The sequence below is a fragment of the Ctenocephalides felis genome, unplaced genomic scaffold, assembly GCF_003426905.1.
Source record: "Ctenocephalides felis isolate EL2017-DRISC unplaced genomic scaffold, ASM342690v1 CF-g0.4_SCAFFOLD_01604, whole genome shotgun sequence".
NCBI lineage: Eukaryota > Metazoa > Arthropoda > Insecta > Siphonaptera > Pulicidae > Ctenocephalides > Ctenocephalides felis.
Genome location: NW_020537758.1, coordinates 5,250,641 through 5,274,490, shown reverse-complemented (window position 1 = coordinate 5,274,490; position 23,850 = coordinate 5,250,641). Strand labels below are relative to the sequence as shown.

The window sequence follows — 23,850 nt, the reverse complement described above, 5'->3', positions numbered from 1 at the left end:
TATCTAGGAACCTGCGGTTGAGCTTTACGGTGACTTGATTCATACACAACACCGTTGTCAGAACCTGCAAGACTTGCACGAGGACTTGATACTCTGGAATCAGCATAATAATAACCAGGACGTGCATTAGCACCATAGTACTCCAAGTTCTCGTACAAGGGTGAGTTTTTGTTGTCGTAACTCAGGCTTGTCCGGGGGCTTCCACTGTGTTGGGAGGATCCACTTAAACTTTGTGTCGGACTTGGGGCACTGTAATACTTGTTACCGTCTTTGAATTTGTTGTATATTTTAGGATTGTGAGCGTATCTTGTAGGAGAACCTGGTACGGAGTTCATGGGGCTGTGCACTTCGTATATTCTGGGGTTGGAGTTTTGCGATAGACTTAGTTGTTGCATTTTGTAGATGTAACTTGGGTCGTTGGGGGGGTAACTTCCATTGGAGGAACAATCTCCATTGTAACTGCTACCCATTTTTGTAAAATGTGTTAAATTGAAGTACAAGGTGTAAGTAAGGTTAGGTCATTTTTTTATATATAGTTAATTATGTGTGAAACCATTTTATAACGTTAGTTAGATAGTATAAAACTTATTTTAACGTACTGTGCTTCAAATTAAGGTTATAAATGACATACATGTGTATTAAATTGACATTTTATAATCACAGTGTAAAAAAAAGTCATGACAAATGACTTCAGTCACAAATTTACTTCAACGTTATTACCATTGTTTAGAAAACTTTAACTTTTATGTATTTATCTCTATATATCAATCTTACTCATAAAGTTTTTTCTATCATGATTCATTTATCCAATTCGTCATCAATATTATTTTTTTCATCACCATCGATTATCATTTCCAAGAACTTTATTACAACACTCAAAACAAAACCACGAACGTTTCTATTTATTTTTATATTTATTAACCATTTTGGAGTATTTGTGAACACTTTTAATTGATAATACAGTCTTAATTATTGTTTAAAATACAAAAACAACACGTATTTTGAAAGAGCGTTTGAAATGACAAGACGCCATTTGTATATGTATTGTGCAAAGGTAAAATAGACGGTGGAGACAACAGGTGGGATAAAATCGAACTAAAATTTGTTGGCGGTTTTTTTGAATTTGTTTTTGAATTGTAAAAATTGCAAATTTTGTTTGAATTTATAAGATATTTGGCAATTGTGCTGTTTATGGTAATAATAATGAAAATTCGTTTAATAACCAAGAGAAATTATAATTGTGCTAAATTTTAATATGTGTTATGTTAAAACTTTCAACTGTTTGTTTTAGAAACGAATATTTTACTTTTTCACTCTACAGCAACTCGGTATACTTTAAAATTATCAATTTTTTTCTACAAAAATCTTACCCTGTGCAGGCATTTCTAGATTTCATGGCAACTTATTGATGCATTTTAAAATTTAAAATTTTAAATTTCATGATCAGTGTAAAATAAATATTTAACATTATAATAATAATTGGACAGTGAACAAATTTTGGGCCATAGATTGTTCTGTTTATAGTGTAGTTTTCTGTTAGTGAATAAGTAAAATTATCACATATTCAAAGTGTATACACTTTGCTTTTTACCGTAGATATTCAAATAGGTAAATTTTATAAAGTTTAAATTTTAAATTTGAATTTCGCGCTTTAAATTGCACAAGAGGTGACAGTCATTCTGACACATGTTGACAACTTCAATTGTCAAAGAAATTTCCGTGAATTAAGACGCCGTCGCGTTAATTATGGTTTTTAATTAAATCCTTGATTAGTTTTAATTAATTTATGCATCAAAACGTGTAATTAATTTAGCAGATCATTTTGATATAATAAATGTACCGTAAAACGTTAATTAAAAGCCAAAAAATGGATATGTTTGGAAGTGCCTAAATGTACCTTGAATAGTTTTATAAGTATCTCTTTCAGGGTCTCCATTTTGAATCAATTTTATAAGTAAACATTTTATTTACAGCGCCTTTCGTATCCTTTATTTTTATATATGCAATTGTGAAATGTATAGTTTATATATGTGCTTTTGTAGGTTATTAATTCATTTACAGCGCCAATGTATCCTTTATTTATATATATGCAATTGTAAAATGTATAATTTATATTTGAGTACTTCCAACACATATCTCTTTATTATCGAATTCTAAATTCACGAAAGTCTCTAAGTAAGTCGTGTGTCGTGTATTGTGTAAATACTTTACTCGGACAATTGCAACAGGTCGAATAGACTTGTAAAAGACTAAAGTTATGTAGTGGTTCTAAAGTAGTGATTTTGTGTCGAGTACTTGAGATTTCTGGCAGATGCTTCAGAGGTGGTTCGAGTAATGAATTGGTGTTCTGGGAGCTGCTGCAGAGGATTTCTAACAATGTAAGTGCAAAGCATGTTTTATACAAAGCGAGTCAAAGAATATATTTCTGATATATACAGGCATTTATCATACTCCATCTAATATGCTTTATTTTAAATATTCAATATTTAATTCTTATGTGTGTACACATATATATATATATATATATATATATATATATATATATATATATATAAAGCGAGAGGTTTTTCTTCAGATGGTGAAATAATATGATAAAATTGTTCTTGGGCATCCATCCAGTAATTAAAAACAGTTTTATTGAAAGAAAATGTTTTTAATTTTTTAATTTATTAAATTGGTTAGATTTATGCATTTTTACATGTTTTTATTTATATTTTCCTGTAATTATGTATTTTTTATATTGTTTTAAATTGTAACCCTGAAATATTTAATTGTAGCACTGAAGATGGGTAAAATCAAGACCCAAAACGTATGTTTTCATAATAAAAACTATAATTTTAATAGAAATAAATAGAAAGATATTGCTCATAATTTATTTTCTAAAAGAGGTTTACAATTAATGACCGAGTTCGGATTACATGCTACTTTTTATGCATGCAATAATAATATTACTCAATAATAATATATTTTATGCTTGTTTTTCATATTAATTGAAATTAATTCGAAGATGCTTTAAGAACTTGTCCCTTTCTTATCCGATATTATTTATAAAGCAGCCTGTATATATTTTAGTGGAATATTTTCTGGTTCGCGCATTATTAATATAGTTGTATACATATATCTGCTGAAAATATTGTTTATATTATAATATTTGAGTCAATATCATTTTCTTTAGTAAGATATACTTTATTAATTTTTAATGCCTAAAATACAATACATTCTTTGTTCATTCAACTACAACTATTATGCTAATAAAAGATTTTAAATAAATTTAGCAGGCATATGTGTAAAAGACTATGTTCATATTTAATTTGTTATGGGGAAAACATGTTGATTCAGTTTTTTTTTTAATTTTTAAAAGTGCATTTTATACTTGTTTTAAATATATATATATATAAAAGAAAAAGGTTTATATTTCTCTTATGAATCAAAGTCATTGAAAGTAATTTATATTATTACAATTCCATAAAGAGTCTATCAGAAATTCTTTTGTTCTATAACAACAATATGAGCTGATTTTGTAGAATTCAAAATTCTTATATATTAAATTTTTGTTACCAAATTATTAGTTAACAAATACAGTTTTTGTTTGCATCGACTACTTATTTGTTGAAGGGGCCCTAGCATCCTTCCTTAGGTAACTCCTAAATTGATGGTATTTTATTACAAATTACAAATTTCCTTTGTTACAAAAATCTTTTTTTTTTGTGACACCTCTTGTTCATTATTCTTCGGAAGCAATGTTTAAAATTACATTTCCAGTATCAAGAATCATGTGTTTTCCCTGTGACGATATTGACTGCATGTACATTCTTATTTATGGATAACACGATTGTTCGTTTTGATCAAATTATTTCCAATATTCAATACAACTTACCAAATCGTTAATTAAATGCAGCTTTTAAAAGTCTTTGACTGTAGTTTTATTCTAAATTTATTCAATCATATCGCTGCATAGCTAAATAATATTTTTTTATTCTTTTGTTGCTAAAAACAATTTTGATCAAGACTTGCAATCAAAGTTTCAACGAGTTGACTTGAATGATTAGACAAAATATAATTTTGTTAACAAGTTTATTATTCGATTCAAGTTGTAAAAATTATTTAACTCAATTTCTAAAGGATAACAAACAGCTTTGAACAGTTTTGAAGTTTTTAATGTTCAAGTTTTCGAACATTTTTCATTATTTCATTTTACAAGTTTTATTGAATTTCTTTTATGGCTTTTTCTAATAATTTGTATATTTTTCAAGTCAACTAAATTTGTTTTTGTCTCGATTAATTAATTGTAAAGGTTTCACATGTTTTATCAAGTCGTATAAACAATTTTGATTCGATTATTATCATTTCGTTTCATTGATTAATTAAATAATTCTCTCGAATATTTTTTTTTTTTTTCTAAGTCCTTTCAGATAATTTTTTTTTCTAAGTCCAAATTTTCTGAAACCTTTTCAATTAAGACAGATGAGTTATTTCTGCATGCTGTATTATCCCAAAGCCAACATTCGAATGAATGAGGCTCACATTGAATATTTCACAACGAGAAAATTTTATTGGGGCAAAGTTAAATATTTTAACTAAGTCCCAGTAATTTTTTCTCGTTGTGAAAATTTCAACGTGGACTTGATTTAATTCGAGTGTTGGTTTTGGGAATTGGTGTGAGGGAACACTAAAAAACATAAAAAAGTTTCAACGCTGAACAGAAAAGAGAAAAATTGATCTGGGACTTAAGGGGTTTTTTTTTTAGGCTCTCCACCTCTCCCCTTCCTCCTCCTCCTCCTTTTTCCCCTTTTTTTTCCTTTTTTTTCGCTTTTTTTCACATTTTTTTTCCTTTTTTGGTGTTGTTTTTTTCGCATGTTGTGGTTTTTGGGCAGATTTCTGGGTTCGGCATGCATCTTCCGCAATGTGTCGTCTCTCTGCGTGTAACCTCTCGCATCATGGACCTCAGGTTGACCATCACTTGGTGTGTTCGTTTCAGGACCCTTTGCGCTCGCCAACAGCCGTTCACCAGCACTGCTCCATTTTTTCTGCATCAGAGTTCCTTGTCGTTGCCTTCAGCCGGATTCGATCCACTTCACCTTGTGCCTCCAGAGTTATTTCACCGAGTATGCGGTCCCTTAAACCACTCGGCTATTTGAGTTATTGATGATAAAAGTTATTTTTATTCCTATATTGTATTAATATTGAATTTGAATAAAGAATATGTATCATACACATCTCTCTTATTCATCATCTGCCTCTACCCCTCTCTTTCCCCAGTGCTTCCTCTTTTTTTTTTTTTCTTTTTTTTGTCTCTTCATGTATCTCTCTTACAGTCAAGTACGAAACTTGAGTTTTTTGTTTTTCAGAAATATTCTAAGTGTCAAGGTCGAAATGCGACACCTGAATTTAATATTTTGAACTAATATTTGATAATTATGAAAAACTATACATTCGATTTTTTGGAATTTTTGGCCTCTTCTGGAATCGAACCGAGACACGCTGAGCAACCGTAGTGGTCACTTAACGATCCCGGCCAATTGGTTTTATGAAACCGTTGTCTTTTGTAAAAATATAAAGTGTTATTTTCAAACTGAAAGATATAAGTTTCCTAAAAATGTTGTGTACGAAATGTGCGAATGGCCGAGGTCGTAAAGATACGGTTTAGGCCAGAATAACAATTCGAGGTTCTTCAGATCGAACCCGTAATTTATCTGAAAAAAATATGAATTCAATGATTTTTCTTAGTGTGTAAATGAATAAGATATACAGATAAATAATTAAATTTATTGAGTGTCAGTATTACAAAAATCGACATAATATATATATATATATATATATATATATATATATAAATAAAAATGTATATATATATATATATATATATATACATAAATATATAAAAGATAAGAAATAGTAGGAGGAGGATAATTTTTCATAAATTCATATTTACGCCTGGTTAGCAGTAAACCAAACCCACTTTGGTGTAATTTAAAAATCTTATTATTTTTCCGATGAATTAACAGTCTATCAGGAGCAGCCAAAATTGGCCAAAATTGTGACTTTCAAATGCAATTTTAAGGCACTTAATGAATGAAATTAATAATTTTAATTAATGCTTTGTGTAGACTAAAGTACAATCTTTATACCAAACCAAAAAAATTACAAATTTATCATCGTCTTCATAGTTAAAATCAGCTTCAAAGTTGGCGATTTTTCAAACTTCAATTTGGTACCAAGGGCAGAAGAATTTTTTTTCCAAAAACTGATTTCATATTCGGAATCAGCGCCTCGAAAACTATCAGAATCGGTCAAAACCTTTTGAAAATCGCGAAAAATAAATTTAATTTCATTAGTAAAATTTTGGTTTTGCTACCAATGATTTCGATTTTCGGAGGGTGTATGTGGATTTATCCAAAAACGGATAATATTTTCGAAATCAGCGTCCCAAAATCAATCAAAACCAAGCAAAACATTTTGAAAATCGCGAAGAAAGCCGATTTTTTTAAAGAAAAATCGATTTTGCAACCAAAGATTTCGATTTTTCAGGGGGGTGTGTGTGGGCTTATCCAAAAGTAGATAGCATTTTTGAAATCAGCGTTCGAAAATCTTTTGGAATCAGTTAAAACATTTCCAAAATAGCGAAAACAAATCTATTTTTTTTGCTAAAATTTCGATGTTGCAACCAAAGTTTTTGTTGTTTTCCAGTGGAACACGCCCTGAAAGCTCATCAAACAGGATGATTTCGTCCTTGGTGTAATAAAAAAGCATCCAAAAACTTTGTCCAATAAGTTCTTGATCATAAATTTCCTTTAGTATAGGGGAGACCCAGATTTTATGGTTCCTGTTCCTATAAGTACCTGTGAAAAGAATAAATATTTATTCTAAGGATATACATTTAAAATAAGATTATTTTTTACTTAATACCAGACTAGTAACAATAAGTAAGCTTTGAATATTTTATTTGAAAATAAAACCACGAATAACTTGATACTCGTATCATTTCCAAAGTTTAAAAAAAAAGCTCTTAAAACAATCCATAGATAGTATTCATGGGTTCAACTTCAAATAAATCATTTATTATAATCGAATAATTTGATATCACTATAGTTTCAACAAAAGCATGAATAGCAGTCTTTGCTTTTAATATGGTTTATGATTTATGAATCTAAATTTGATCTATTTTTTACTTATATAAATAAATTAAAATGCCTAGAACAAAATTTTCAAGTTGTTTGATAAAATGTACACAGACACAAATTCGCGTTCCAGTTAAAAATTATATGAGTTTTTAGTATCCAACTCTATGTACTAGTTTGTACTAAATTCTAGTAAATTTGATATAGTTTTTACTAATGTAAACAAATTAGCGTGCCCGAAAAAAAAATTGAAAGTTATTTGAAGAAAAGTAAAAAAAAGTCCAAAATCTACATATTACGTTTAAATTTGCGTTTCAACTGAAAATTGTTCAAAATTTTGATATGCAAGTGTATGAAACAATTGATACTATTTGTTAGTAAATTGTATCTAGTTTATACTAGTATAAACAAATAAATATGTTCTGAACATAGTTTTAAAGTTATTTGACAAAATGTAAAAAATGTCCATAATCCACCTATAGCCAATTATCAAACTCAAATCTGCGCTTCAACTACAAATTATTCAAAATTTTAATATAAAAGTGAATTTAACAATTAAATTCTAGCAAATTTTATCTAGTTTATACTAAAACTAGATGACCCGACAGACTTTGTTCTGTACCCATGTCTACAATTTTTAATATAATATACTAATATTTACCGTTTACCTAAAAATAATAATTACTCTTCACGCCAAAATGCAAATACATTTATAATATGAGCGATGTTAAATGTAGAACTGATAAAATGATCAGATATAAAATTATTAGTCTCAATTCTCACACTATATTGGAAATTGAAGTTTTTTAAACGGTATGACATAACCATAACTATAATATAACACTGGTACTCCACGTTGGATTAAATTACTTTAATTTCTTATTATTTAAGATATCCAAAATTGCATCTTAAACTTTTCCTAATCGATATCGTGAAGGCCGAATTGTATGTATTCATCTCTACTTTCCCATTTGTTGTTATAAAGTGAAATTTTTACGAATTGTGGAATTCAAAAATATTGTGGAAAGATAAAAATAGATGCAAAGGAATTATATATTGAAAAAAAAAACTATATTGAAAATGTAATATCCTCATCATCGCATTAAAGGTAGAACCGGCCCTGATTGATACTTAATTTCATATTTTAGGTGAACTAATTTGTAATATTTGTTTATATATGTATCATTGAATCTGCCATATATATACTGTATTTTATATTATTTTAATTTCTGACACATCTCAGCTGTCTTTCGGCAATAATAATGTGGACATTTCATTTTTCTTATCCATTATCATAAATTTATTATACATATTCTAATATTGTCTAGGTTCATAAGTAAATTGAAATATTTGGCAGATGATAGTTTTCATTTATTTTCAATGCACTTTATAATCACATACATCCTAGAAAATTTCTTTAACAAACTTCAGAAAGATTTACCAAAATCCAAATAATCGTTAAGGAGGAGTATGCAAGCGCTGGCAATTTATTATGAAATTTATATAATAGCAATAAAGCTCCAATTGATTCTACGTTTTAGTTAGAAAACGTTTGTATGTAAATTCGATTTTCTCTCGTCGTTAAAACCATCCTTGGACTTCAACAAACATTTAAAAAAAAAAAGAATTGGCCACGTCTGTCCAGCTGTTTTTGAGTTATGCGCTTACCAACACATTTTGAGATCCAGTTTTATATATAAGATAAACATATAAAAGTGTCCAGAATAAAAATTCCAAAATATTTGACAAAATGTAAAAAAATGTCCCAAACTCGCATAACGATTGCAATTGAGTAAAATTTGTTTGATAAAATCCATGAATTCGATATGGTTAATGATTCATAAATCTTATACAGCATAATTATACTGTTATTAATTTTACTGTTATTATTCTGCTTTTGAATGATATTTTAAAGTATTCCAATATTAATATTAAAAAAAATGTTGGTAATTTAATTTTGTGCAAATTTTTTAAACAAATAATATTTATTTTATCAATTGAATTAATTAATTAATTTAATTGAAAATGATACGTATGATTCAAAAGAAAACTAGTGGGGTGGGTGGCATCGTGCCTTAAGGCAAATTGCTGGAACTTCCCGTACCGTAACGAAATGTTCGAGGAATACTGAATGTTTTCAAATAGATTATTATAAATATTGTAACATTGTCTAATATTATAAGAATTATATAAACTGAATTGCACAGTTGAAATTATTTGTTTAAAGTGTATTAGAACTATAGTCAGAATTAAAAATAAAATCTGAATTATTTTCGGTATACAAAAATTAAAAAAAAAAAAAAAATGGGACCAAAATTTTTTTTTCCAAAATCAATTATTTTGTTAAGACAAGCAGAAAGTTCTTTGAATCATTCAAATCGGACGCTTAGTTCTCTCAAAAACTGCCATTTTTTACATATTTAGCTCCGTATCTTCGAAATGGCTGGGCCTGCCTTTGTCAAAAAGTAATAAACACTTCTCCCAATCATTACTAATTGAATGTTTTTTAGAACATTCAAATCGGATACTCCGTTCTCTCAAAAATACGATTTCTATTTTCTGCACTCTTTGCTCCGTATCTCCGTAACGGCTGGACCTGCCTTTGCCAAAAACTAATCAGCTCTTTTCCCAATCAATAGGAATCGAATGTTTTTTGAACCATTCAAATCGGTTGATCCGTGCGCCCTAAAACGTGACTGGAAATGTGTATCCATACACACTCACACACACACACACACACACACACATCCATTTTTTCTGAGGTATGCCAAAACGTTCAGAAACCTTCAAAACGTCGAGAAATGTAAAAATTTTCAATTCCGATTTTCGGCCCATTACAATAACTTACCCTACGGGAAGTTAAAAAACATTACTTGCAAAGAGCATTTAAAATTTTTGACCCTTTTATGATGTAAATTTTGAAATATTGATAACAAGTGACAATATTGACAACAAAACATTCAAAAACGTATTTTCTTGTATAAAAAACACACCTTTTGTTTGAACAATGAAAAAACGTATTTTCCTCTATTGAAATATTTCTGATTTTGAGCAGTTTTGAAAAAGTAAGAAAAAATGAACTAAATGCGACCTGTTCGACTTAATTAATTTAAAGATATCTATCCACGGATTTTTTCATCAAGTTTTTGTGGTTTTATTCTCAAATAAAATATTTAATAAATAAAATATTTAAAAACACATTTGGAAATGAACAGCTGTCAAACAACTGTCAATTTTGACGTTTGACGTTTCACATTTGACGTTTAACCTTAAACAATATAACTCAATTTTGACGTTTAATGTAACAAATTCATGTATTAATCATTGTTTTGGATTTGAATAAATATCATAATGTGTTGAAACAAATATTTGTTCAGAATTACGCCCAACAGTTTGCCAAAATGTTTATAAATACATAAATATAAACCACTTTGCCTTAAAAGTAAAATATAAAACATTTGTTTGGTACTTACCCAAATCATATTTTCACACAAAATACACTTTAACTTTAAATCTATCTAAATGTATGACTTGTGAAGTTATTATTACGATAAAGACACTTGTTGAACCAAGTCCCAGACAGCACTGACTGTTGATTTATTTTAAAAATATTTACAACACAAAATAAACATAGAGCATAGAACGTGTATTTATATAGACTGGTAACACAGTTTTTAATATCAACATTTTAGCAGCAATTTAGTTTAGTATAGTTTTCTTTCTACTTTTATTATCTGGATTGTTTTTATAAATTACATTTATGTAAAATTAATTAATAAAACAACATTTGTAAATTTCAATGTGCACATAAAGTTATTTCATTAAAATTACACAAATGATATGATGTGAAAAAGTATTCTAGTATTTTATAAAAATAATTTCAAGAACTATATTATTATGGTTTATTTTAAAAAATCATATTCTTCAAGAATGTCCTTAAAAGAAGCCTTGACGAGTCTAATTTTATATTTTACGGATATCTTGTAAAATAGTATTAATAGTGTTGTGAAATAAATTTTGATAAATACCTAAAGTACTCTAGTATTTTATAAAATTTTATTAAGTATCTTCTAAAATAATAATACTAGAATTTTGAAATAAATTTTGTTATATATTTAAAGCATTCTAGTATTTAACAAAAATAATTCCAAATATTAAAATGCTATTGTTTATTTATAAAAAATTTAACAACAAAAAAAAAGAATTTTTACTTTTATCGATATCTTCTAAAATAATAATAATAGAGCTTTGAAATAAATTTTGATAAATATCTAAAGCATTATAGTATTTTATAAAAATAATTTCAAAAAATAAATTTCAACTGCTAATTTGTAAAAAATCAAATATGTATTACAAATGTCGTTTCAGATTTTTAAAGTGAAATAGCTATTATGCGTTTAGATCTTGATAAATATCTTAAAAAAAAATAAAAATAAAAGAACTAGAATAAATCCTGTTGCATACCTTATGTGTTTAAATATTTTACAAAAATATTACCGATTTCTATACTTTTAATGTTTATTAATAAAAAATCAAACTTTAAAAAAATGTCTCTAAAATAATTCTTTGGCGATTCTAACTTAAGAAGATGTTTTAGCAAATATCTTCCAAGAAAATAATAATAGAACTTTGGAATAAATTTGGACAAATACCTAAAACATTCTAGTATTTTATAAAAATAATTTCAAAACCTACATTATTATTATTTATTTATAAAAATTTAAAAATTCCAAAAATGTCTGTGCGTTGCTGGGGTAAATTTCTCATTATTTAGAAACAAAGATTTAATTTTTCTGCACAATTTATTTAATTAAAATTGATGTAATATTTATATAATAATAAACAAATAAGTCAATTTCTATTAATGTTTTAAACATCAGTGATTTTATTATGCAAATATACATTTGACTTGTTAATCATATGTTAGTATATTGTATATATATATAAGCTTATATATGTGTATGTTTTTATATTAAATGTTATATCTGATAAAATATATTAATAAATAAGTAAGTAGCTGCATAAAATATTTATATATATATATATATATATATATATATATATATATATATATATATTTATAATTATAATAGTGATGTACTAAAGCACCATAATCGACTCAACATAAAAATTAAAATAATAATAATAATCTAAATACAAATTAAATTAAATATACAACTTAAATTATGTAGACAAAATTATAATAATAACATTTGTGATGATATGACAACCTTGGTCAAAATAAATTTATAAATAAATCATATAATTAAAATAAATGATTTATTTATTTATTACTATATAAGTTGCTAATTTTTTAAGGCCAATAACAATATTTATATTGCTTTAAATTATGTAATATTTAAAATGGCACTAGCAGTGATCATAATTTTATAAATATTTAATATATATTAAAAATAAATCTTTGATTTTTTACATGCATTTGAATATATATATATATATATATATATATATATATATATATATATATATATATATATATATATATTTGTATAAATATAGACTAGTTAGTTATTTTACAATTAAGCATTTAAAAATATATATAATATATGGAGGCACTAATAACAACATTTTTAAGCATTTTAAATTTTATTTTATTTTTCTGATTAACAATTTCACAGAATATGAAACCGTTAGCAGAAAAATACTTGTTTTATTGATTAAACTCATATTAACCCAAAAAAATATTTTTTTTGTATAGATTATTTAATTTTGAACAAATTTGCCAAATGTTTTATTTATTTTAAATAAACTGTTTAAAAGTTACAAGAGATGTAATAAATAAATATACAATTAAAAAATTATTAATAAAATTTAGGTTGCACTATAAATAGCACAGTGGGCTAATATGAGTATTAATATTTTTTATTTTATTTTAAAAATTATGTTTTGTAAATATAGAACTAATTTTGGTCTCGGTCTATAAAGAACCGCTGAATTTTATACTTGATATATAGAAAATATGCGTTTTAGATGTAATTCGGGGATCTTTTTTCGATTTTTTATGAATATTTTAAAAAAATTATTCAATACGAGAGAAACTAAATATACAGTTGAAAATCTGATAAAACTATTTTGCTTATAAATTAAATATTATATATAATTATAAATATATTTAAAATTTAGCTAAAACGTGCAGCAATTGTATTAATCGGTAGACTACTAGGATATTTTTCTAGTTTTGTATAAATATTTTTAAAAATTTGTTCAACACAAGAAAAACTATATATACAGTTAAAAATCTGTTTAAATTGTCTATAAAGCCATCTGATTTTTATTCACTTAATTTCATTCAAAATTTATATAATGACCATTCAAAATACAACTTTGCTTGCGCCATTTTTGCAATACTAGATCTTTACAATAACGGCGAAGGCAAAGTTGTACAACTAATGTTCTTATTAAAATCTACAGTTTTTCAAAAATTTCTTTCAAAATTTATTTTACAAAAACAATAATATGTATGTATTTGGGAAGCTATTTAAATAAAAATTAAGTTCAATTTTATATATTAAATACGGTTCAAAATATATTTAATTGTTGTAAGTAATTATATCGAAAACGCAAATATATTAGATTTTGATAGCGGACATTTTTCAGTTTTTCTTAAATATCTCAAAATAATTATGCAACACTAATAAAAATAAATATACCGTTAGGAAGCTCTTTGAATTGTCTATTCGGTAGTGTAATTTTTATATATAATATTTGATTCAAAATATTCATATTTTATATAAAAAAGACAATAAATAAGTGTACAACTTTGCTTCCGCCGTTTTTGTCCCATTTTTTGGGAAAAAAACGGCGGAAGCAAAGTTGTACACCTAACATTATCATATAAAAACAAATATACTTATGAAAAGCTGTTTAAATTGTCTAAAACGTCAAATAATGTTTAAATATAATATCTGATTCAAAATATTTATTTTATATATGAAAAAGACAATAAATAAGTGTACAACTTTGCTTCCGCCGTTTTTGCCCCATTTTTTGGGAAAAAAACGGCGGAAGCAAAGTTGTGAGCTTAATATTACCATTGATAACCATTAATATACTGAACTTGTTTAGTATATTAATGATTTAATATTAGATAAATAATATTATTATTCATTTAATTTTAATACTTCAAAGGTAAAAAGTGAACTCTTTCGATTTTTAAATAATTAAAAACGTATACAATTTTTTGTATGTTTTTAACAATTCCTCAAGAAAACGTTAACACAGAATTCCAAAACGTAAAAATAATTTTAAATGATAAATTAAATAAATATTTTTTACTAAAAAAGTGGAACAAAAAAAAGAAAATAAAGCTGCTTTTGAACTAAATGTTTCAAAATCATGAATAATTATTTTAAAAAAATGAAATAAAAACGTATATAAATATTTTTCTTAATATCGCAATTTTCGAAACGTAGAGACACTTATAAAGTAAAAATTACTAAATTAAATTGTATTTGAAATTCTTTTTAATTTTTTTAAAATAAAAATCCTAATTTATTATTTTTTATCCCGAGACCAAAATTTCAAACATTTACAAAACTTTTGTAATTTTTTAAACTTTTGTGAATTTTTTACCTTTACCTTTACATTCACAAAACATTTTGTTGTTGCAAACTATTTTGTTGATGTTGTTGAACAGTTTGCAAAATTTTATGAACAAACTGCACTATAGCAGTAGCCGGTTGATGCGGTTCCAATTCACAAAAAACATGGCATTGGTTTCCAACGGAGGGGCCACATTTTCGGGCAACGAAGGCAAATATTCGACTAAAAAGGAAAAAGAAATATAAAATAGATAAAATTATGATGCAGATTTTTTTTAAAAATTTTTTTAGTTACTTGATGCTTATTGGTTGTGCATTGGTGTCTCCATTTTCGGGTTTAACACTCCACATATGGTCGTCCGGGTCGAGACCACAATGCGAAATTGTTTCGGCCTTGTAGTGTTTTCTGAAGAAAAGGCTTCTTGAAGGGTCTGTCAGGGTTATACCTTGGGTAGAAACCTAAAAGAAAAAAAATCTACTCAAAACTGTATTTTATCAACAAAAATTATGGCCAAAACTGTTTTAGAACCGAACTTACGTAACATACAGAGTAAAAAATATTTTTGACTTCTCTGATATATTATGGGTATACCGAGTTGTTGTAGGGTTATTTGAAAATAAATGTCCAATATGTTAATTTTTTATTTACCTTAAAATGTACAGCTGTAGCAGCTGGAAGAGGTCTCGAAGCAAATAAGCTAGAAACAGCTTTTTTAACAGCTTGAGGACCTGTTAAACTTTCGGTGTCGCAAGAGAATAGATATAAAACGTTGCATGCTGCACCCTAAAAAATTAAAAAAAAAATTAATTAAAAAATAATAAACTTATTTAATTAATTTTATAATTATTTGTTTATCCCTTACCTGTTCCAACAGCATTTGGTGCTGCTGAAGAGAAACATCGTCTTGCTTATGAGGAAGTGTTAATTCTTTATCTGGTAAAAGAAGGGCACATGGTAGGGCCAAAGGTGTTAGGGAATGCTGGTATACCAGGGCTGATAAACTACCTACAGGGACAAAAATAACATAAGTAAAGAAAATTTGAAAAATAATCTCTCTAGGTTAATTATTTAAAATATATAAATTTATTTAACTTGCCATCACACTTTTGTACATTTTTTTTATAGGAGGGCCTCTCATAGTCGACCGACTTTTGAAATTTCAAATTGTTCAACAAAAAGTCTTTTTTCTGGAAAAATTGAGGTAACTATGTTATTGTTTTTGATAGGAGTCCTTGAAATATTATTCACGGTTGCGGATCCAAAGTTTAAATAAACAAAATCAATAAAAAATTAACCAATTGGTCATAATTACACCGAAGCTTTAGGTTGCACTTAAAAACTCAATTTTCAAACTACGTAATATCGTTTTTTTTCTAATTTTGACGTTGAGTTCTGGGACACCCTGTATATATTACAATTTTCTTACCAAATGCTGGTTCGTCATTAATTCCCTTAAGACGAACTCCTCGAGCTGTTGGTTCGATCAAAAAGTGACGAACTAGTTCGTCACCAGGTAAAGATCCTGAAAATAATTTATATTTGTAATAAAAATTATATATATATATATATATATATATATATAATATATATATACATATATATATACATATATATATGTGTGTGTGTGTGTGTTTGTATTATAATTCTTACCTGATGTGGTTCCATTTTGTTGTTTAGGAGCAACTGCAACTTTCATTGCAAGTCCATAAGCTCCTGGAAAACTATTTGAATCTCGAATGATGAAAGTTCCTTGAAAAAAAATACATAAATTAATAAAAAAACATATGAAAATAATATTGTCTATAAGATACTAAATGTCAATTAAATTAATTATAATAATGATGATGACACAATTATTAAAGGGTTGAAAATTTGTATGCACTATTCTGATTGTGAGTCTCGAATAAAAGTGAGGTACATTTTTAAGGAAAGTGGTTAATAAGTCATGATTTTGTAAGAAGACATATTAATTTTAATATTTGTCATCATAGTAGACATATTAAAGAATAACATACTTAAATCACAACATTCTAGTATAAATATAAATGACTTAATAAATTTTTCAAACTCAACTCATTCGACTTTGTATCATTTGCATTTATATGCAACGACGGAGTATTTTAATTATATCTCAGAATTTTCTTAAAAAACTTATCAATTTTAATATTTGTCATCATAGTAGACATATAAGGGAATAACATACTTAAATCATAACATTCTAGTATAAAGTAGAATATTTTAATAATTTTTAAAATCTTAATCTATGATTTGACGATCATTATGATGACGGGGTACTTTGTCAACTTAATTGCAGTTATTGTTAAATTTTGTTAGAAACCTCATTAACTTTAGTATTTGTAGTCATAGTAGACATGTTAAAAAATAACATACTTGAATTTCAACATTCTAGACAAACGTTAAATTCTTTAATATTTTTTTGAATCTTTATTTTAACGATCATTGTGATGTCAGGGTACTTTGCCACGTTAATTGCAATTATTTAAAAATTCTGTTAGAAACATTATTAATTTAAGTATTTGCAGTTTTAGTAGACACATTAAAGTATAACATACTATAATTACAACTATCTACGACAATTCTAAATATTTTAAAAAAATTATCAAATTTTGCTAATAAGATTTCATGCTTTTTTAAATCTGATATAATTTAATGATGACTGTGCTAAAGGGGTAGTTCGTAAAGTTAATTGCAATTATTTTTAAATTTTGTTAGAAACCTTATTAATTTTAGTATTTGTAGTCAAAGTAGACATATTGAAGTATAACATACTAAAATTGCAACTTTCTACAATAATTCTAAATATTTTAAAAAAATTATAAAACTTTGCTATTCAGAGTTCATTCTTTTTTAACGATCATTGTGATGACGGGGTAGTTCGTCAAGATAATTGCAATTATTTTAAAATTTTGTTAGAAACCTTATTAATTTTAGTTATTGTAGTCAAAGTAGACACATTGAAGTATAACATACTGAAATTACAACTATCTACAACAATTTTAAATATTTTAAAAAAAATATAAAACTTTGCTATTGAAAATTCATTTTTTTTACAATTTGATTGGTGTTATATGAACTTATTAGCTCTGACAATTTTTATGTATGTATTGTACTAAAAAAATAAATAAACAAGTATATCAATAAATAAATAAATACTTGAAAAAATAAATGAAAATTGAAAAAAAATCTATTTACCTGGTGGTCGATGTCTAATCAAAGCAATAGCATCCTCTCTAGAAATATTTGGCTTGTACCAAAATTTGGAAATGTCTCTCGCAAATTTAACATTTGCCTGGGAAACCTGCACCAAAAAAAATTCAGAAAATCAGTAAATCAATTACTAAACTTTATAAATCAATTATCTTTTACCTCTTGGACAATTTCGTTCTGCTGCATTGAATTTTCAAGATTCGAAAGTGGAACATTTCGTCTCGTAATTGTCGAATTGTTGAATCGATTCGAATCTCCTCCGGCGGTATTGTACAAAGTTTCGGTACTGTACTGGTAATTGTGGTCACGGCTAATAAATGGTAAAAAATTGATAATTAATTGGATAAATATATAATAAATTTATTAAAGTTATTTTTGGAATTGATATATGGGTGCAAAGTTGGAGCTGAGATGGAAAAACTTGGTGTTTACTTAGATTTTACGTCTTGATGCATTTTTTTTTGTTGCAACCTAAGTAACTTTTTGTAGGTTTGTCTAGGGTAAATGATATACTTGAGAAAAATAAATTGTCTATAAAGTTGTCTAATATTATAATGCCCTACAACAACTCGGTATACTTTAAAACCACATTCAAACCGAGACAAAACTTTTATGACAGTTTTTTGTTAGTGCATATATTTTTTATATATTCTGTAACTTTTATTAGGTTCGTCTAATGTAAATACAACCTTCGACAAATTTGTTTAAAATTCAATCATGTATAAACTTGTCTAATATTATAGTGCCCTACAACAACTTGGTATACTCTAAAATCGCTTTTAAACTTTTATCATAGGTTATTCTTACAATTAGGGAATTTCATTGCTATATATTTTGGTGACAATTAGGGAATTTCATTGCAATATATTTTGGTGCAAGTTTTTTGAGAAAAATATGTATGGAGATGTATATATGTATAAATACAGGCATGTAGAGAATTTTATTATAATTTTTATAGAGTCTTAGAAAAGTTTGTATTAGTTAATTAGGCAAACGTAAAAAAATGTCCTAAGCCAAACCGCAAATATCGTATTATGAAAAATATTCTTTGAATCTAAATAAATTAATTAAATAATCTAAATAAATATATTTTTTTATGTTCTCCATAAACTCAAATACAAAACTAAATAATACCAGCAAAAATTTCTTTATATTAAATTTATATAAATTAATTTTCATTTATTTATTTATTTATTAACTTCCCGTAGGGTAAGTTTTTGTAATGGGCCGAAAATCGGAATTGAAAATTTTTACATTTCTCGACGTTTTGAAGGTTTCTGAACGTTTTGGCATACCTCAGAAAAAATGGATGTGTGTGTGTGTGTGTGTTTAAAAAACATTCGATTCCTATTGATAGGGAAAAGAGCTGATTAGTTTTTGGCAAAGGCAGGTTCAGCCGTTGCGGAGATACGGAGCAAAGAATGCAGAAAATAGAAATCGAATTTTTGAGAGAACGGAGTATCCGATTTGAATGATCTAAAAACATTCAATTAGTAATGATTGGGAGAAGTGTTTATTAGTTTTTTGCAAAGGCAGGCCCAGCCATTTTGAAGATACGGAGCTAAATATGTAAAAAATGGCAGTTTTTGAGAGAACTAAGCGTCCGATTTAAATGATTCAAAGAACTTTCTGCTTGTCTTAATAAAATAATTGATTTTGGAAAAAAAAATTTGTTCCATTTTTTTTTTTTTTTTAGTTTTTTGTATATCGAAAATATTTCAGATTTTATTTTTAATTCTGACTATAGTTCTAATATACTTTACAAATAATTTCAACTCTGCAATTCAGTTTATATAATTCTTATAAATATTAGACAATGTTACAATATTTATAATAATCTATTTGAAAACATTCAGTATTTCTCGAACATTTCGTTACGGTACGGGAAGTTCCAGCAATTTGCCTTAAGGCACGATGCCATAATTGCCTCAGACAGAATTCCACTTACAGCTAGTTTACTTATTCATTCATAAGCAAGCCGTAATCAATAATAATAGATATTATTTCAGGCTCTTGTCAAGCTTATTCATAATTAATATTAAAAGAATAGTAATTTTATAATAATCATAGTAGATGCACAAATTTCGCTTCTGAAATTTTTTCAAAAATTTCATCAAAAATCTGTTGAAAAAAATTGAGTAATATATCCAAACAATAATTAAAATGAAGACTTTTAGGTTTTATCACAAATTTCAAGTTTTTCCACCTCAGTTCCCAACAAATTCTATATCCAATTAGTAACACTGGAAACACCTAAAAAAATGAGTCGACTGATCTTGTTAATTTTTATCTCATCCAATGGTAAAACATGCTAACTAAACAAAAACACAAAAAAATGCAAAGAAATGTTGTAATGCTTGAAAATCTGTCATAAAATAAATCCAAGCATAATAATAATCATTTTTTTACATGTGTCTAAATTCTATCATGCTTTGGTGATTTTTTTCAATATTTTTCTGACAAATTTTCTACCTAACTGATCCCTTAAGGGTGCTCTCTGTACTTCTGGACCAATTCGAGGAGTTGCTCAAACGTCTTTGGAAAAACACAAAAATCAACAAAAAAAATAGGGAAAAAAACAAAAATAATTTTAGAAAATTTTGTTTATCATTTACCGTTGCATGTTGGGGCTTTTTGGAGGCAAAGCAGCCTGAACTTCACCAGTCCTTGATTTTTCTCCAAAATTTTCCCCAAAGAAATGCTGGTGTTGACCACTTCTGGTTCCTTGGTACTCCTGATGGTACTCTTTTTTGGCTGATTGCTGGAATTCCCTGGACTGATGGTATTCCTTAGATTGATGTTGCTGTTGATGGTATTCTTTAGATTGCTGTTGATGATGTTGTTCCCTGGATTGTTGAAGTTGGTTGGAACTGTGTCCAAAATATGGTGTTCTTGGTGCTACTGGAAAAGCTGGTGTTTCTGGACGACTCATTGCACCAGGAGATGTTGTGGTTTTCATGATGTATTCCTCTTTTTTGGTAGTCTTTGGGAAAAATAAATATAAAATAAAATATTAGTACCAAGTGCGTTTGTTGGTAGCAAAAAAATATTTTTTTAACCCATATTAGTCTTGTACAGGTATTTACGCATTTGTTTGTTGTATCTTGTATAACTTTTGAACGGTTTGTTTAAAATACATGAAATATTTGGCAAATTTGTTCAAAATTAAATTATCTAATATTATAATACCCTACAGCAACTCGGTATACTTCAAAATTAAAATTGAAGCTAGTACTTACTTTGATGTACTTCAAAATTGATAATAATACTTTGTTTCTTATTTTACTGGTTTCAACGTATTGGTGCATTTATGTATTATATGTTTTGTAACTTTTAAACTAAAAACTAAGAAACTAAGTTTGTCCAAAGTTAATAAAATTTGTTCAAAATTAAATTATCTATAATTTTGTCTAATATTATAGGGGCATACAGCAACTCGGTATACTTTAAAATTGCAACGGAAAATAGGTGGAATCAAAATTGTATTTATAGTAACGACGTCTTCAGTGACTAGTTATTTATTATTTATTTTGTAACTTTTAAACGGTTTGTGTAAAATTAATAAAATATATGGCAAATATGTGCAAAATTAAATAGTGTATAAGTTTGTCTAATATTATAATATTCTACAACAACTCGGTATACTTTAAAATTACACTTAAAAATAGTATTTATAGTAACGACGTCTTTAGTAATTTAACTAGTCATTTATTTTGTAACCTTTGAACGGTTTGTGCAAAATAAACGAAACATTCGGTAAATTATAGTGAAGTGTTTTATTTTACTAGTAATTGTGGATTTGTTTATTATATCTCTTGTAACTTTTGAACGGTTTGTGCAAAATTAATGAAATATTCAGAAAATTTGTTTAAAATTAAACAGTCTTTAATATTGTCTAACATTATAATGACCTAAAACAACTCGGTATACTTTTAAAATAAAATAGAATATCAGCTATATTGCGTACGGTTAAAAATGGATTTATCGACTAAATTATTTATAACTTTTAAACTATTCATCGGATTTGAATAGTTAATATCAAAAAATTGTTTAAAATTAAACATTCAACAACATTTTCTAATAAAAAAGAATCTAGAACAGCTCGGTATACTTAAAAATCAATAAAATATGCTCAGAACATAAAAAAATTGTTATACTTAAAATTACGTTCAGGTGCTTAAGAAAAACACATTTTTTACAACCGGCACGTTTTTTTTACTAAATTGTTTATAACTTTTGAACTATGCGTTTGATTTCAGTAGTGTATTTTGCAAATTTGTGCAAAATTAAATTATTCATAATATTGTCTAACATTATAAGTGCCTACAGCAACTCGGTGTACTTAAAAGTCCTTACCAAAACCACGCAAAAAATTGTGATTATTATCTCAAAACCGCGCGCTCAGACTAATATGAGTTAAATATGAGTTAATTCTATATAAATTTTTATTTTTATTTTAAAGTACTAAATCTAGATAATCTATCTTATTATCTAATTTATCTTTAACTACCTTCCAGCGTTTTTGTGGACCGTTATTATTTGTAATCGGCACAGTTGTCGAAGTGAATTTATAAATTATATTATGTGTCTTTCCACGAAAGCATTTCGTTTCCTTTTTTCCACCAAAAAAATTAGAAACAGAAAAAAAATTAATAGGAAATAATTAAATAAACGATAGATGAATTTTTGGTGAATTGATGAGTAGGACTTGTGCAGAAAAAATGCATTTTGTCGAAGTAATAAAATGTATGAAAATTGTATTTGTATTTGTATTAATACTTACAGTAAATTTTCTTGTCGGACTTATATTTTCTTTTTCGGTGTATGGTTGGAGGGTGAAGGAATCGAGCTCGTCTTTTCTGTTTAAAGAACCCTGAAAATATAAAAAAAATATTTACATATATATATATATTTATATATATATATATACTAGCTGACCCGACAGACGTTTTCCTGTACCCATGCCTATAAACTCCATTTTTTTTAAAAACCTATACTGATATTTACCGTTTATTTAAAGTAATCATTAATGTTTTTACACTACAATCTATACCGAAATGTATGTACAATTTCTACACCTAAATTTCAATTATACAGTAAAAACCAAAATCAGCTACATCACAACATATAACGTATGAGGTTGGCAAATATCTCCCTTCCGCCTTTTTGTATTATAAACCAAGAGCAAAAAAGCGGAAGGGAGATATTTGACAACCTAATATATCAAACAGACAAATATCGAAATATGATCATTAACATTGTATATAAATATTTTTACAGGACATTTTTTAGAACGAATTTATTTATAATATATCAATTAACAGAATATACAATATTCTTTGTCAGACCTGTAGGTGCATAAATAATTAAATTGTTTGTACTTCTAACTCTCGAGTAAGCCACATATAGTTAATAGTATATAGTATATAGTATATATATATAGCATTTTTTAAGTTAATTCCGCAAAATTACTGTATATAGCCGATTGGCGTATAATAAATGAATAAATAAATAAATAAGTAAATAAATAAATAAAATAAGTTCATTGTCTGCCCTTGTGACTTGAAGTTCCATCTAACAATTTATATGGTTTTTTTAGATAAATATCGAACAGTGTGGCTTATTGCTCAAACCTAACCGTACTTTGCATTTGAACAATTGAATATTCACACAAATTCCATACCCCAAGCTAAACCGTAAAAGAAACGAAAACATTCTATTTGGATATGAGATGCAGAATAAAATTACGAATAAAATGATATATAAATCGTTAAGTGTGTTCATATAATTTTCTCGAGATTTTCTAGTTTTCCTTGAATTTTACTACTGCAACTCGCCTGTAGGCCACACCGTTAGGAATTCGAAGTTGCAAAATATGGGAAAGATCTAAGAATCGAACATCTAAACATCGAATCCAAACCGTAAAAGATACGAAAAAGCT

The 23,850-nt window shown here is 26.8% G+C and overlaps 2 protein-coding genes across 2 annotated transcripts in view; both read right to left on the bottom strand.

Moving 5' to 3' along the window:
• On the bottom strand, positions 1-609 carry LOC113373108 (LIM domain-containing protein jub-like; the record flags this gene model as incomplete). The annotated part of the gene is given in 1 exon segment (XM_026613430.1): positions 1-609. A coding segment is annotated over 1 exon segment (470 nt), but the record flags the coding sequence as incomplete, so codon positions are not given.
• A 14,041-nt stretch (positions 610-14,650) lies between these two features.
• The window catches only part of LOC113373106, a 33,823-nt gene continuing 24,623 nt past the window's right edge, over positions 14,651-23,850 (bottom strand). Inside the window, exons 17-28 of the mRNA XM_026613428.1 lie at positions 22,693-22,782; positions 22,420-22,521; positions 20,525-20,892; positions 20,382-20,444; positions 18,069-18,219; positions 17,895-18,000; positions 16,332-16,430; positions 16,108-16,203; positions 15,544-15,686; positions 15,330-15,464; positions 14,976-15,139; positions 14,651-14,903 (exon numbers count right to left, since the gene is read on the bottom strand). Coding sequence (XP_026469213.1) covers positions 14,726-14,903; positions 14,976-15,139; positions 15,330-15,464; positions 15,544-15,686; positions 16,108-16,203; positions 16,332-16,430; positions 17,895-18,000; positions 18,069-18,219; positions 20,382-20,444; positions 20,525-20,892; positions 22,420-22,521; positions 22,693-22,782 — 1,695 coding nt within the window. The 3' untranslated portion in view covers positions 14,651-14,725. The remainder of the gene's footprint in view (positions 14,904-14,975; positions 15,140-15,329; positions 15,465-15,543; positions 15,687-16,107; positions 16,204-16,331; positions 16,431-17,894; positions 18,001-18,068; positions 18,220-20,381; positions 20,445-20,524; positions 20,893-22,419; positions 22,522-22,692; positions 22,783-23,850) is intronic.